At 34.2% G+C, this 13,855-nt stretch overlaps 1 protein-coding gene across 11 annotated transcripts in view; it reads left to right on the forward strand.

Annotated features, from left to right (window-relative positions):
- Nucleotides 1-13,855, forward strand: part of ARAP2 (ArfGAP with RhoGAP domain, ankyrin repeat and PH domain 2) — a 115,636-nt gene that overhangs the window by 65,112 nt on the left and 36,669 nt on the right. For 10 of the 11 annotated variants that reach the window (XR_014945462.1, XM_015862517.3, XM_015862518.3 and 7 more), the window contains 5 exons: nucleotides 263-407; nucleotides 3,118-3,220; nucleotides 3,714-3,912; nucleotides 5,545-5,608; nucleotides 11,745-11,908. Coding sequence is in view for 9 of the 11 variants with exons in the window: in XM_015862517.3 (XP_015718003.2) it covers nucleotides 263-407; nucleotides 3,118-3,220; nucleotides 3,714-3,912; nucleotides 5,545-5,608; nucleotides 11,745-11,908 (675 nt within the window). In the remaining 2 variants the exon portion in view is untranslated. Of the gene's footprint in view, nucleotides 1-262; nucleotides 408-3,117; nucleotides 3,221-3,713; nucleotides 3,913-5,544; nucleotides 5,609-6,209; nucleotides 6,353-11,744; nucleotides 11,909-13,855 lie in introns of all 11 variants that reach the window. The other variant, XR_014945463.1, reaches the window with a different exon arrangement.

The raw sequence follows: 13,855 nt of genomic DNA on the forward strand, positions 1-13,855 counted from the left end.
ATGTATGATGCTTTTTAAATTTCCTAGTATAATATTTAACAGTGTTTTCTTAAAATACCATAATCTAGAGTTCCTCTATGTTAAATGGTATCTATCAACTCAGACTTTGAATTCCTTGCTTGCTGAAGTCAATGAGACTGGGATTTCAAGACAAGTGCACTAGTGTTACAACAGAGCTATGCATCCTGGAAGGCGATTTCTGTAGGAGTAGATTTGCTTCTTATTAAACAAACTGACTTCCCTATTATTCCTTCAACCACAGATTGCAACAAAAGATGGTGCACTTTGGAAAGTGGCTTTCTCAGCTACTATGAAAATGATAGAGCTACCACTCCTAATGGTATGCTTGACATCAGCGAAGTTATCTGTCTTGTAGTACACAATTCAGAGTACTTTTTAAACAGAAGGTATGTTCCAAAGTTAATAATTTAGCAAATAAAGATTCTATTGCAGATTTTCAGCACCTATCATTTTGTTCCTGAATTTTGAAAATGAAAATTTGAAAAATAATTTAATTATTTTATATTGCCTTCAAGAACTGAGTGATAAGTTATATTTGTTTTAGGTGTTTGTTTTTGGTTTGTTGGTTTTTTTAAGTGATATAATGGGTAATTTTTAAAAGGTGGCATGTTAGGCATGTCTGTTGCTTATTAAAACTGAAATGCATGTTCTCAGCACTTAAAAGATGACATGATGATAAACTGAAAAATTAATACTCATTTATATTTCTAGGATTGACCTCAAGTCAAAACTTTTACTTTGTTTCTGATAATAACACATTTGATTAGAGTTCTCCATAATCTTTTTAGATTTAATCAAATCCTGTTCCTTGTTCTGCAGTTGAGGACAACAGTGTTACTGTTGAATGCTGAATTAGTCTGAAGATAACACCTTTTCTTTGTCTTGCTTTTCTTTTATATCTCTCACACATCCACTCGGTACATTAGGTTCATCTAAATCTGTTGCATCCCAGCAATTGTTGATTTCTTTCAGGTAATGTGTTTGTTGAAACAAACACTTCAGTCTGTACTTTGGATCTGTCTAAAAAATCCATAGCATTTCTTCTGAAATTTCAGGGTATGTCACAGAGTCACAGAATTATCAAGGTTGGAAAAGACTTAGAAGATCATCTAGTCCAACCATTACCAATACTTACAGGCTAAATCATATTCACCAACACAACATCCAAACATTTTTTGAACACTCCCATGGTTGGTGACTCCACCACCTCCCTGGGCAGTGCATTCCAATGCCTGACTACTCTTTCCGAAAAGTAATACTTCCTAATGTCCAGCCTGAATCTCCCCTGATGCAGCTTAAAACCATTCCCTCTAGTTCTATCACTGATTACATGAGAGAAGAGGCCAACCCCCAGCTCACTACTACCCCCCTTCAGGAAGTTATAGAGAGCTATAAGAGGAGCTCTTCTCCAGGCTGAACAATCGTAGCTCCCTCAGCTGCTCAGCTGTGTGTATGGTTGTAAAATAACAAGATCTTTCTATGTTGTAATACCGTAGTATTTGTAGGTACAAAGCAGAAATGTTTTGGGGGATTGTGGGGGGGAGGAAAACAAAAAGAATAAGGACAGTCTATTCATTAAGTTTCTAGAATATATATAGGAAACAAAGAGCCATACCCACTACAAAGTGTATCCAGAAAGGAGAGAGAGATTCTGAAAAATGATGATGCCTCAACATACTATGAAATACAATGGAAATGGTCTTCACTAATTTACAGTATCATACATTTGTGGCTTCTGAAAAAAAAACCAAAACAAACAAACAAACAAAAAAAACTTTTTTTTTTTTTTTTTTTTTTGTCATGGAGTATGATATATTTCTTGCTACATCTGAAATTGGTTCCACTTCAGAATATTACCTAAACTAAAAACGTATTGGCAGAATACTTATGGGGAATGACTAATCTCCTTATGTTCTGTATCTGAGATTGGGTAGTTATAGGAGAAGATTCACTAAGTTTGATATTTTTGTGTAGTGAAATATTCTGTCCTTAAAATGGCTGTTCTACTAGTCACAACTAAGTACTTAGATATAATTTCTGAATTACTTGTTGAGAAATGAGTAACTGATTAAAATAACCAATTCATGTTCAGTTGTTCAGTTTTCCAGATTTAGACAAACCTTAATCTAAAGTACTGAAAGTAAATAGCATGCTTAATCTTTTTGGATTCTAGGGTGCTGTCATACAGAAAATCACACTAACATGACAAACCTTAGGGTCAGTCTTCAACATAAATTAAGTTCTACAAAACATTGCTTTTCACATTCCAACTGACTTCAAATGGTCTGTTTATTATTTAAATTAAATATTTGACAGAAATTGAAAAAGAAAGCAGAGTCCATCTGCTTAAATAGGTTTTATATCACTATTTATTTATTTATTTTAAGAGCTACAGTGCCTTCAAAGACTTGTCATAAATGAGATGGAACCAAAAACTGGTTCTGATGTTGGTGGAAGCAGGTAGTACAAGGACTGTCAGTTGCTGTGTATGTCACCCCTGGAACTTTTGGTGAATGACAGGAAAGGCTTCTTCTTGAGGGGATTGATGGCAAAGAGAAACGTGTTGCCAAAAGAAGAACGACAGTCTCCATTCTTGAAGATTTTCAGTGCTTGGCTAGACAAAGCCACTGCTGGTTTGGCTTGTAATTAGTAGTAGTCCCTCTTTAGTCATGAGATTAGAACAGCTGATACCTAGAAGACCATGTCAACCAACATTTCTAAGATTCAATGACAAGTTGTTTAAAACTTCCTACTCAGTGCCTTGGTCTGCTTAAACTTGTATGTTTTGAAACCATTACATGACATACTTGATGGGATTGCATGCAATTTAAAAACAGAAGTATTGCCTCTGAATTTTAATGACTATATTTAAACATTTTTATTGATTTCAGAATTGCTGGGGAATAAAAAAATGTTGTGGAGTACCATTTAAGCATGTAATCTGTTAGTTATCTTGGTAGTATTCATAAGATTGAAGGAGGAACTGATTCTATTCCATAAATATGTAACAATAGAAAAGTGCAGAGAATTTGAGATCATTTATGTCTACTGTTGTGAAGACTAAATACTGTTAATTTTTCCTTCTGCTTGCTTTAGGGACATCTTTACCTTTGAAATCTATTTAATGTCAGAACGTGTTTTTCTGTTTGGAGCTGAAACTGCTTATTCACAAAGAAAATGGACTTGGGCAATAGCTAAGGTAATACTGATAATCATCTTTTCCAGTTAGGCCCAGAGCCTTTGCACAGTAGTCCTCCGAGAAGCCATTCTTGAGGGGGTTCTGGTGGATAACAGGCCAGCTGTGAGACAGAACTGTGCCCTTGTGGCCAAGAAGGCCAATGGTATCCTGGGGTATGTTATAAAGAGAGTGGACAGCAGGTTGAGGGGTGTGACCCTCTGCATTCAGTTTGCCCTTATGTGGTCACATTTAGACTACTGTGTTCACTTCTGGACTCCCCAGTTCACAAAAGACAAGGATCTCCTGGAAGGAATCCAGCAGAGAGATGGCAAAGGGCCTGGAGCATCCTCCTGTCTGATGAAAGGCTGATTAACCTGTGTCTGTTCAGCCTGGGGAAAAGAAGGCTGGGAGGGAATCTGATAAATGTCAATAAATATCTGAATGGAGATGCGGGGCTGGAAGGGGGAAGAGGTTGTTCTTTTTAAATCTTAACTCACCCTGTCTTGTTTGGTAGCATTTTGTTCCCTCTGTAGCTGAATGCTTATTAGAGAGGGACTGTGACCTGATTGGCCAGCTGTACTACAAAGATTGCCATAACCTGGATCAATGGAGAAAAGGCTGGTTTGCTATAGAAAAGTCAAGCCTTCATTTTTGTCTTGAAATGGAGAACGCTCAAGAAGATTCCATATATCTAAGGAGGCTACAAGAACTAAGTAAGAATTTTGGTTGTCATCTAGAATGTAGGAAGTACTCTACTGTTAAGGACATAACCATTACATTTTAAAACTGCAAACACTGGGTATTTCACTGACCATCCCTTTGGATGAGCTAGATGCTCCCTGAACTCCTGTCTAAATATGGTGTAAATCATGTTCTGTCTTGGGTTATTTTTTCCCCTACTTATTGTAGGCTTCTACAGCTTCCTAATGAATGAGGACAAGTTTTGTTCCAGTTGCAGCATTGTCTTTCTTACAACAGTACAGATTTGAATTATAATATATGACCTTTTGGGATTATTGTCTCATATTTTTGACATTGCAGAAATGCTAACTGCAGAACATGTTCTTGAGATGATTGACAGGCCTAGTTTAAAATACTCAAGTGTACTGGAAAAAAATATAATTCTCTAGGAGAAATGTTTCACAGACAAATAGATTATTTTTTTTTCCTCTAACTAAAAATATTCTTTTCTCCATATCATGATGTGGAAAAAATAAGAATGTTTATACAAGTGGTCTTCCATGACTATCTTTGTATCAGTCTCTGTAATCATGCTTTGAATCTTGTTTAAGTGTACCTACCCTACTTGTTTTCATATTGAGCAAGATAATGTTATTTGCTACGTTATAAAGGTAGCTAAAAATAGACTGAGGTATTATCACAAAGTAACATAAACAGGGGAGATATTTTAGATTTTCACTGATGTTGCTCTTTGCAAATACTGTCAGACGATGAACTGTTTTTACTGGAAATTTCCTAAATGTCATTGGGTTTTCTATTGTTGATTTATTCCCACTTTATGTTTGCTGTTAATAGTGCCACAAGAGTGGTTTATTAATCAGGAGTACTCTTGTGACTCTATGTATCTTTTAAAGTTTTGTGAATATTTTTGTCTTGATTTGCAATGAAAAGTTTAGGCAGTAGGATCACTGTTTCTAATATTACTTTTGATTAATCTTACCTTTTAATAGTACGTCTGTCCAAATCTGCTTGTATATCAAATATAGCAACATAACAAACATATAGATTTTTGACTGATTTATTTCTATTTTTATTTTTTTGGCCTGTATTATTTTAGCATAGCATGATACCGTTTCATAAGCAGTGTTATTGAAAACTACCCAGATGTATTATTTCTATTAAGGATAATGTAGGTCTTTTTACAATGCATGGATGTAGTTGGTTTTTTTTTTTGTTTGCTTGTTTGTTCTTAAACAGAAATAGCATAAAATAACGTGAAAAAGAGTGGCGGCAATCTTCACTTCCTCTAAGATACTTTATTATGTCTGCCACTATAAAGAGGCAAATAAATTAATGGGTTTTAAAATCCTGTTTTCTTTTGAATCACATCCCATAAGACTTGTCTTTACAAATTTAATTTCGATATAGGTATGATTTCACATTTTAAAAGTCCCTCTTAGCCTACTTTTACTGTTTTCTATATTACTTTTTCTTGTAAACTTCATTGTATTGTGTTTTTTGTGGAACTTTGTTCTGGTTATCAAGTAGCATTTGATGCACTTAAGTATTTTATGAACCCCTTGTCGCTGAAGATCATCCTGAAAGTACATCTGTTGTCTGTATATTTTATTTGTTTATCATATGAACGTGTACTTTGTTTTCAGCAATCAGTAGTGTGATGCAAAATGGAGAAAAAATAGATGTCCTCCTGCTGGTTGAAAAAGGAAGGTAAGGTCCCCAAAGTAGCTTTGATCTTGTGATCTACTTTTTTTTTTTTCTTAAACAATTTCTACAATTGTGGTTGCTTGAATGAGTAAATTTGAAGACTTTTTAAAGGATGGAAAGACTGTGTACATTAAGTATGTTTCATATCCGTGTCGGGAAGCACAGCACATCAGTAGTTTTATGTAATGGTAATGAAGCCAATGTATTGTAATATCTATTGTCTGCAACAAAAAACTTTTTGTGTGTGGTGTTTATTTTTTAAGCTGGATGTGCTGGGATGTATTTTGCCTAAGAGTTGAAAATAATCTTACTTGTGTGGTACTTCAATCTGTGCGGATAACATGTTTTGCGAGAGTTTTTTATTCTGAAGTGCTCAGTATACAGTTATATTTGATAAAGATTGATTGATTATATTCTGAAGCCAGGAAAAAAGTGGACACTACAGGAGGTGGAAGCTTTAGGGTAATTATGTGTACATTTAGATATGACTAGGAAAGAGCTTCAATTATTACTACTGATATGTGGAAAACTTACTCAATGAAGTTTTTCCACTGAGAAAATTATTCCCAGACAGATTAATCTGCCAATAATTGTTTCTTCAAAGGGTTCTAACTTCTTTTAGTGTGTAAAGGAAGAATACTTCTAGAACACTTGTGAAGAGTAACTGGACAAATTATCATACCTCAATTTATCGCTCCTCTGTCCCACAATTCTGTATCAAAATCTGTGCAGAACAAGATCAGCAGGGTATGTATGTGTCCCTTGGTTAACCTTATTGTAATGTCTGATCTCAGCAGCATGCTAGCTTTAAAAAAAAAAAAAAAAAAAAAAAAAAAGCATGCTTGAGAAGTAAACATGATCTGTCTTTTTCCATATGGGTGTTTGAGTTTTGCTGAGATGGTTATCAAACATAGCAATACAGGGTGTTAAAACTTAAAGTGAAGCACCATTTTTTCTGCCTGGATACCAATTTTAAGATGAAAGTAAAAATATTGAGAATAATAATTATGTTGTAATAGACTTGTTTAAATTTCAGTGATGTGTTATTGAGAAAACGTCTTTATAAGATGCAGACTTCTGAACAGCTGATAATAGGTTAATAAAGAATGATTTCTTGCCTCTCTGTTGAGGAAACATAAAGAGCAGATGCTTTTGAAATCTATTTAGAATGGGAGAAAACTGGTGGAGAAAGTTGTTGTATCTTGTTTTCTTTTAATAAATTTTAACTCTTTCTAAGATACTATTTACATTCCAGAACTTAGTCAGGTGATGTATATCATAAACAGTTCTTCCTGGTTGTCGTTTTTTTCTCTCCAATAAGCATTTTGAAAGATTCAGCATTAAGTATGCTAAACAAACCAAGTAGGGAAGTTGGGTATCCAGTGCTCAAGGTACAGTCCAACTGATGTATACAGGCAATGCAACTGATTTCATAGATACCAATGCAAAACTTCTAGCTCCAAGTCAGGTTTTATTATTTCTTTCACTATAATCTTTTTACTAACTAGTGAGAATAGGTTTTCCCAGAACTACTTCAGTAGTCCAATGAAAATTATGAACTATGTGAAAATAATTTCAAGAGTAGTAATAGGTGAAGTGTGATAACCATAAATATGTTGAAGTTCACTTTGTTGAAATAAAAAAAAATAAAAATAAAAAAGTAAATGCATACTGTTTGCATTATCTTAAGCATTAAAAGCCATACTGGATTTTAGGATAATGATTCCTGGTCAGGACATGATTCCAAAGTATAGAAGTCTTTCTTACAGTTCTATGATAGTTTATCTTGTGGTGATAAGAAATTAACTTGTGTCGGTGAGAAATGACTAAATATAAAGTCACTTTTATCTTCAGACTCAATTTTTGTACTTGGAAACAAAAACAACTGTATTCCTTTTGTCCCTTTAAATGCTAGGGAAATTAATATCTCTGAGAAGAAGTCAGTGTCATCTGATGATATATCTGAGTTCCATCCTTTTTTCTCTGTTATTTTATATCAGTACTTGTCAATTTTTTTTTTATTAGGTAGGGTCTCTTCAAGAGATAAATATGCATACTGTACTACTGGCAACTTTCAGATTGATTTATTAGTCGTTTAAATCTAGGATAAGTGATATAACCTCAAAAATCATTATGTCAAGAATGAATATGAAGTAAAAGAAATAAGACATTCCAGATTTAAGGAATGCTCAAAGATAAAATAACACTCGGGAAACCTCTCAACACTTTTTTCTTTTTTTTCTTTATGTACAGAATTAAGTGTTGTTGATGTCCTACCATGCCTTACTAAATGTTATTAGAAGAAACTGTGACAATGCCTTGAGAATTTTTCTGCTGAAGCTCATAGTGTTCTTATGTTGCTTTTGTTACTGACTTCACTGTCTACCTTCCCCCATATTGAACATACTCATACCCTCCCTTTCTCCAGCATGCCAAATCCAGTCATTAGATTTGATTAATAAGGGAAGATCATACATTAGATGTATCATACACACTCCTAGGTAACTTTTTTTTTTTTTCTTTTGCTGTGGGTATAAGGATTAAGTTGTTGCGAACAGACTTCATATTAATGAGCGATTGCTTACAAAAATAAACAGCTACAGAATCATAAAAACTTCAAGTTTTACTGCTGAAATAATTATAATGTAATAAATCCAATTAATTCCGGACTTCTAAATACTTAGTAAATTTATGTTTCTGTTAAGTTCATGGGGTATGTAAGCTGAATGCTTCTCTGATCCATAAATACTCAGAGGTAGTTTACAGTCGATTTGGGAAGGCAAGATGTATAGTACTTTCCAGCTTGTTTAAAAAAAAGAATACAACCAGACAATATACAAGATTTTTCTAATTCGTGAATTCAATTGATCTCCCTCCTTTTGATCCTTTTCTCCTCTGATTTTTACTTTGAAAGTAAGTAAACAGCAAGACCATATTTGACATGTTCAGTGACAGAAGACTACTAACTTAGAAATAAGAGGGAGGTAATACTACTGTATTGTTTTACACTGCCAAGTAATGTCATGAAATGCTGAACAAGGCTAGTACATTTTCAAAGTACCAAAACTATCATTATTTTTTTTTTCAGAAGATATTTGAAGTGATGTGCTGCCTAAATTTTCTCAATAATCTTAGTTTTTTATAGAATTCTGAAATTGTTTCAAATCTCAAAGATGTTTTGTTTGTATTTTGATGTCTTTAGTAAAGTAAGTTGAAGCAGGAACACACTCCCTGTTTTAACATCCACTGAAATTTTATTGCACTCTGACTGCTGTTAGAACATATTCTCAGATATTTTAGAACAACCTCCGGCTCAGCTGGGAATCGTGACTTATTACAGTGCTGTTTTCTGATGCCATAATCAGATGGTCATTCACCTTCTCCGGTATTCTGCTTTCATAGTAAAGTGATCTTGAATTCTTCCTAGAAGTGGTAAACCATATTCTAGATTTTGTTCTGACATGTTGCCTTTTTTGAACAACCTAAATTCTGCAGTAGCAGCAGTACTGTCCAAAGATCTCTCTCTCTCTCTCTCTCTTTCTCTCTATTTAACCAGGAATCTCTAGTTCATTATTATAGGACTACTACCTAAAAATACAATGCCTTTTCTTTGATAATTATTAACAAATCTCTTCATCCATTATTTATATTGATATCTTTTCAAATTTTAGAAAACAATGACTGCATAAAGATTTGGTAGTTCTATTTTATTTATTTATTTATTTGTGATTTACTGAGTGGAAGATAGAAATATCCATAGAAATCAGGATATTCTTTTTCTTGTAGTTTATGTAATTAATATGCCTGTCAATTTACCTTCATGTTATGTGATTTAGACTTTCATATCACATGAAAATGAAGTTATGCCTAGGTTAGCATTAAAGTTCAGTATACTATTCACTGATATACAGCTGAGCTGATCTTTTTTTTTCTTCAGAAGTAATATTATTTTCGCTACTTCCTGTTCATAATTCCCTACATTACAGAAAGTATTTCTTTGAGGCTACAGTTTCTCCTTTTGCATAATACTGTAATTTGAATTCAGCTGTTCTGCAGAGGTGGGGAAAAAAGACAATAATATACATGTATGCCTTGTGTTAGGAAGCAACATATTATTCATAGTCTTAACCTCTACTGATTTGTGAATAATAGCACTGAAGAAACAGTGTAAAATTCATTGGCAGACTGTTTCTACTCAAGCAGTTGAATTTCCTTTGTGTGTGGTAGTGGCATTTGTGTGTGGTAGTGGCAATACTAAAATATGTCAGATGTCATGGTTTTTTTTTTTTTTTTTTTGTTGAAGCTGATGCTTGAGAAGTGCTTATGTAGGATATCCATTCTGACAGGTCTTCAGAAAACATTTGAATGTATTGAGTTAGGCATACTCATTCTGCTGTAAAAGGTTGAAAGCTTTATGCAAATGATTTTTCTCATTGGAAAACAATCTGGGTGTTTCTTCTATCCAGGTATGTGTGATTAATATGACTTTGAATGTCAAGAAGTGGAGGTTTTTTAAAAAGGGGTCTTCAGGAAGCCAAAATATTTCAGTATGACTTCCTGTGCTGCTGTGCTGCTTGCTATGTTCAGTTTTGGTCCCCTCACTGAAAGAAAGACATTGCTGGAACGTGTTCAGAGGAGGGCTACGAAGCTGTTGAGGGGTCTGGACCACAGGCCTTATGAGGAGAGGCTGAGGGAGCCAGGATTGTTCAGCTTGGAGAAGAGGAGGCTCAGGGGAGACCTTATCGCTCTCTATAACTTCCTGAAGGGAGGTTGTAGTGAGCTGGGGGTTGGCCTCTTCTCTCGTGTAATCGGTGATAGAACTAGAGGGAATGGTTTTAAGCTGCGCCAGGGGAGATTCAGGCTGGACATTAGGAAGTATTACTTTTTGGAAAGAGTAGTCAGGCATTGGAATGCACTGCCCAGGGAGGTGGTGGAGTCACCAAACATGGGAGTGTTCAAAAAATGTTTGGATGTGGTGCTGAGGAATATGATTTAGCCTGGAAGTATTGGTAATGGTTGGACTAGATGATCTTCTAGGTCTTTTCCAACCTTGAGAATTCTGTGATTCTGTAAATAGTGAAATCGGTATGGTGGATCCTGAGAACACTTCAGATCTTGGGTCTGTTTGTACTTTGACTGCATCCCAACTTCCTGTCAAGAAAATAAAGCTAAAATGAATATGCAAAATAAAAAGATGCAGACAAAAAACCCAAAACAACAAAAAAACCCTATTATATAAATAAGCTTTTTCCCCCCTGGGTAATTAAATATAACATTTGTTTGTATTTTGAGGAAAGTAGTATGAATGAATTTCAGATGAATGTTTAAAATTTTCCTAATTAGGAAATGCATTAATCTTAAAGAAGATGTAGATATATTTAGTGATAGATGAAGAGTATGTATATAGAAAAGATTGCTAGGCTAACTTAAAAAAATTGTTTGTTTTATGCATGCATATAATTTAGCATATACTCTTAAACTGCTCAGTTCTGTAGCTTTCCCTGAAAGCTATCCTGACAATGGTTTAAAAAAAAAACAAAAACAAAACAAAACAACAACAATAAAAAAACCCAAGGAGCTTACTGTAGCTTGTATAAGTAAGAAAATCAGAATTGGATTGTGCTTTGAGGTAAACAGGATATTAAACAGTTGTATTATTATACCTCAACTGTTAGTTACTTTATGTATGTTCCTTATTTAATTGTATAATTTCCCAAAGATGATCCTTTTGATTCAGGCGAAAGAATGAAGTTCTCTTCTATACTATAGAGAAGCTGGGTGGAAAGCAGAAAAGAAGGAAAATCTGATTCTTCTATTTCCTGTTTACCTGTGACTTGGGCATATGAATGCAGGTGTAGGAGGAAGACTGAGGAGAAATTAAAATTGTTGGCCAGGTTCTTTCAGAGGTTTGTGACAGACAAGTTTGTGGATCCTTTTTCATTTATTGTGACATTGCTAGCACAAATGAAATGAATTGAAAGAAAAGGTGCTGTTAACAGGTCACCACAATTCTGTGTTGTAGAAGGTGCCTTAAAGTCTTATTCCAGCTGCTTCTTTGGATGACTGCTATGCTGTTGTAGTAGAATAACCCCATATTTTTCTTTCTTTTATGTATTCAAAATATTTTTAAACTTTCCAGAACACTGTACATTCATGGCCATACAAAGTTGGATTTCATAGTCTGGTATACTGCAATTGAAAAAGCAGCGGGTACAGATGGTAATGCATTGCAAGATCAGCAGCTCAGCAAAAATGATGTTCCTATTATTGTGAACAGCTGTATAGCATTTGTTACACAGTATGGTAAGTACAGTAGGTTTGTTCAACCTAAGATAATTTGTATAATAGCTAAATCACTACACTATCAGAACTTATTATTGAATGAGTTTATATATATTACTCAATGTAAAATCATACCTCTTGTTAGCCCCACTGCTCATTGATGTGGTGGCAAAGTACAGTGCACTGTGTCTGAGAATAAACAGTGTGTGGAAGTACAACGACAGAAAACCCATACATGCCCACCACTGTACTTTTAAAATTGACTTATTTGCTTAATACAGGTTAGTCTTTGTTTCCAGTGCCTGAATGCAGAACTCCTCAGCCCTGAAAACAATCTATGTGAGGCAAGAACACCTATGACTTAAACTGGTCAGCAAATCCAGGAAATTTATGTTAATTGTCGAACCAAATTCAGATTTAAGCCTGCTGATTTTTCAGCATAGCAGCCTAAGGAGGCATAATGACTTGCTGTTAGCTTGAGTAAATGTTTCCAGTGTAATTTTCTATACCATTAGATGATATTAAGATTGTTTGTGTCCTTTTCACTGCTGCAAATTAATCAGTTCTCTTCTGAAATGCTAAATACCTATCAACCCTGTACAAATTTATCTTCAGGATAGATGTGTCTGTAACCTCTGTCAGTATGAGATGGCCTAATTTATATTTCATTGATTGAAATCTGACTAGTTTTTAAATGTGGCAACACTTCATTATCATAAATAGTTGTATCTGGGTTACAGTTGTTGCCTTAATCTAAGAGTGTTTTTGCGAAATTATTTTTTCATCATTAGCAATAGAAATTTTTCTAAGCATAATCTACATTACTTCATACACTGAAGTGTTGTTTACACTAGGATAGAAGCATTCCTAACTTGGAAATATTGCTAGTACATGATCTAAATTAAAATACAATGTCTTAATATTTTATTTAAATTAAGTCTTCATGTATATATAGATTCTTTTTCAGGAGCGAGGTTACTGGATCTTACACTATTCACTTGAAAGTTGAAAGAGTTATATGTATGTTACTTGTAGACATACATGGCTATTTTTGCGTTGGTTTTTTTTGTTGTTGTTGTAATGAAGGCTATGTCTTCAGTTATGTCCTCGTGACAGACATTATCAGGTCCAACAGCTGTTCCTGACAGTAGCAACACAAAGACAGCATCTGATGGTAGTGCTTGTGGGCATCACAAGAAAAGTGAATTGCAAGACATGATTTCATAGGTCTTGACAGAATACTTTTGACGACTACATAAGGAAGGGCAGTGTTTTGTAGATAATGATTTTCTTTCTCAAGAAATGTGGAGGAATACAGTAAAATCTTGTACAGAGAGGAATAGTGAAACAGAATCCACGTAAAACTTCCACAAGTATTAAAAAAAGAAGTTTGACTGTTTTCATATGCAGTAATTGAAAGTAGCATCTGCTGTGTTTTAGAGTATAATTTATTTTTTTTGTATTTTTTTTTTTTTTTAAGTTGGCTTTGATATTTTCAGTTGTTTATTAGTGGCTGCACTGTGCCTTCCTTGATTTGAGGAAAATCTGAAAAGAATTGTTTCTTGTAATCTTGAGCTTTTTGATAGTAAGCTGTAAATCTGATTAGATAAACACAATTATTTGAGTCCTAACTTGAGCTAGTCAGTAGGAGAATAAAATAGTGCGAGTACAGACAAGTAATGTAACTAATAAATGTGTATGTGGCCATTGAAACTCCTTTTTGCACCATATATTTAGGAAGTACTGTAGAGATCTGGGGAGTTGAACTACTTGTAAAACATTCCTGAAGTTGTGGCCCAAGGGTTCATTAATTTTATGATATGTATATTTACAAAGATATAAGGATATAAGCAGTCTTGTCAGTGTTTTCTCTAACCAAATATGCAAAAAGTCCAAAAGATACAAGTAGGAAATCTGATCCGTTTGACAGCTGGATGCACTTTTAGAGCTTTTATCAATTTTAGAGAT

This window comes from Coturnix japonica, chromosome 4, assembly GCF_054131305.1.
Source record: "Coturnix japonica strain WE chromosome 4, WE-NBRP24, whole genome shotgun sequence".
Taxonomy (NCBI): domain Eukaryota; kingdom Metazoa; phylum Chordata; class Aves; order Galliformes; family Phasianidae; genus Coturnix; species Coturnix japonica.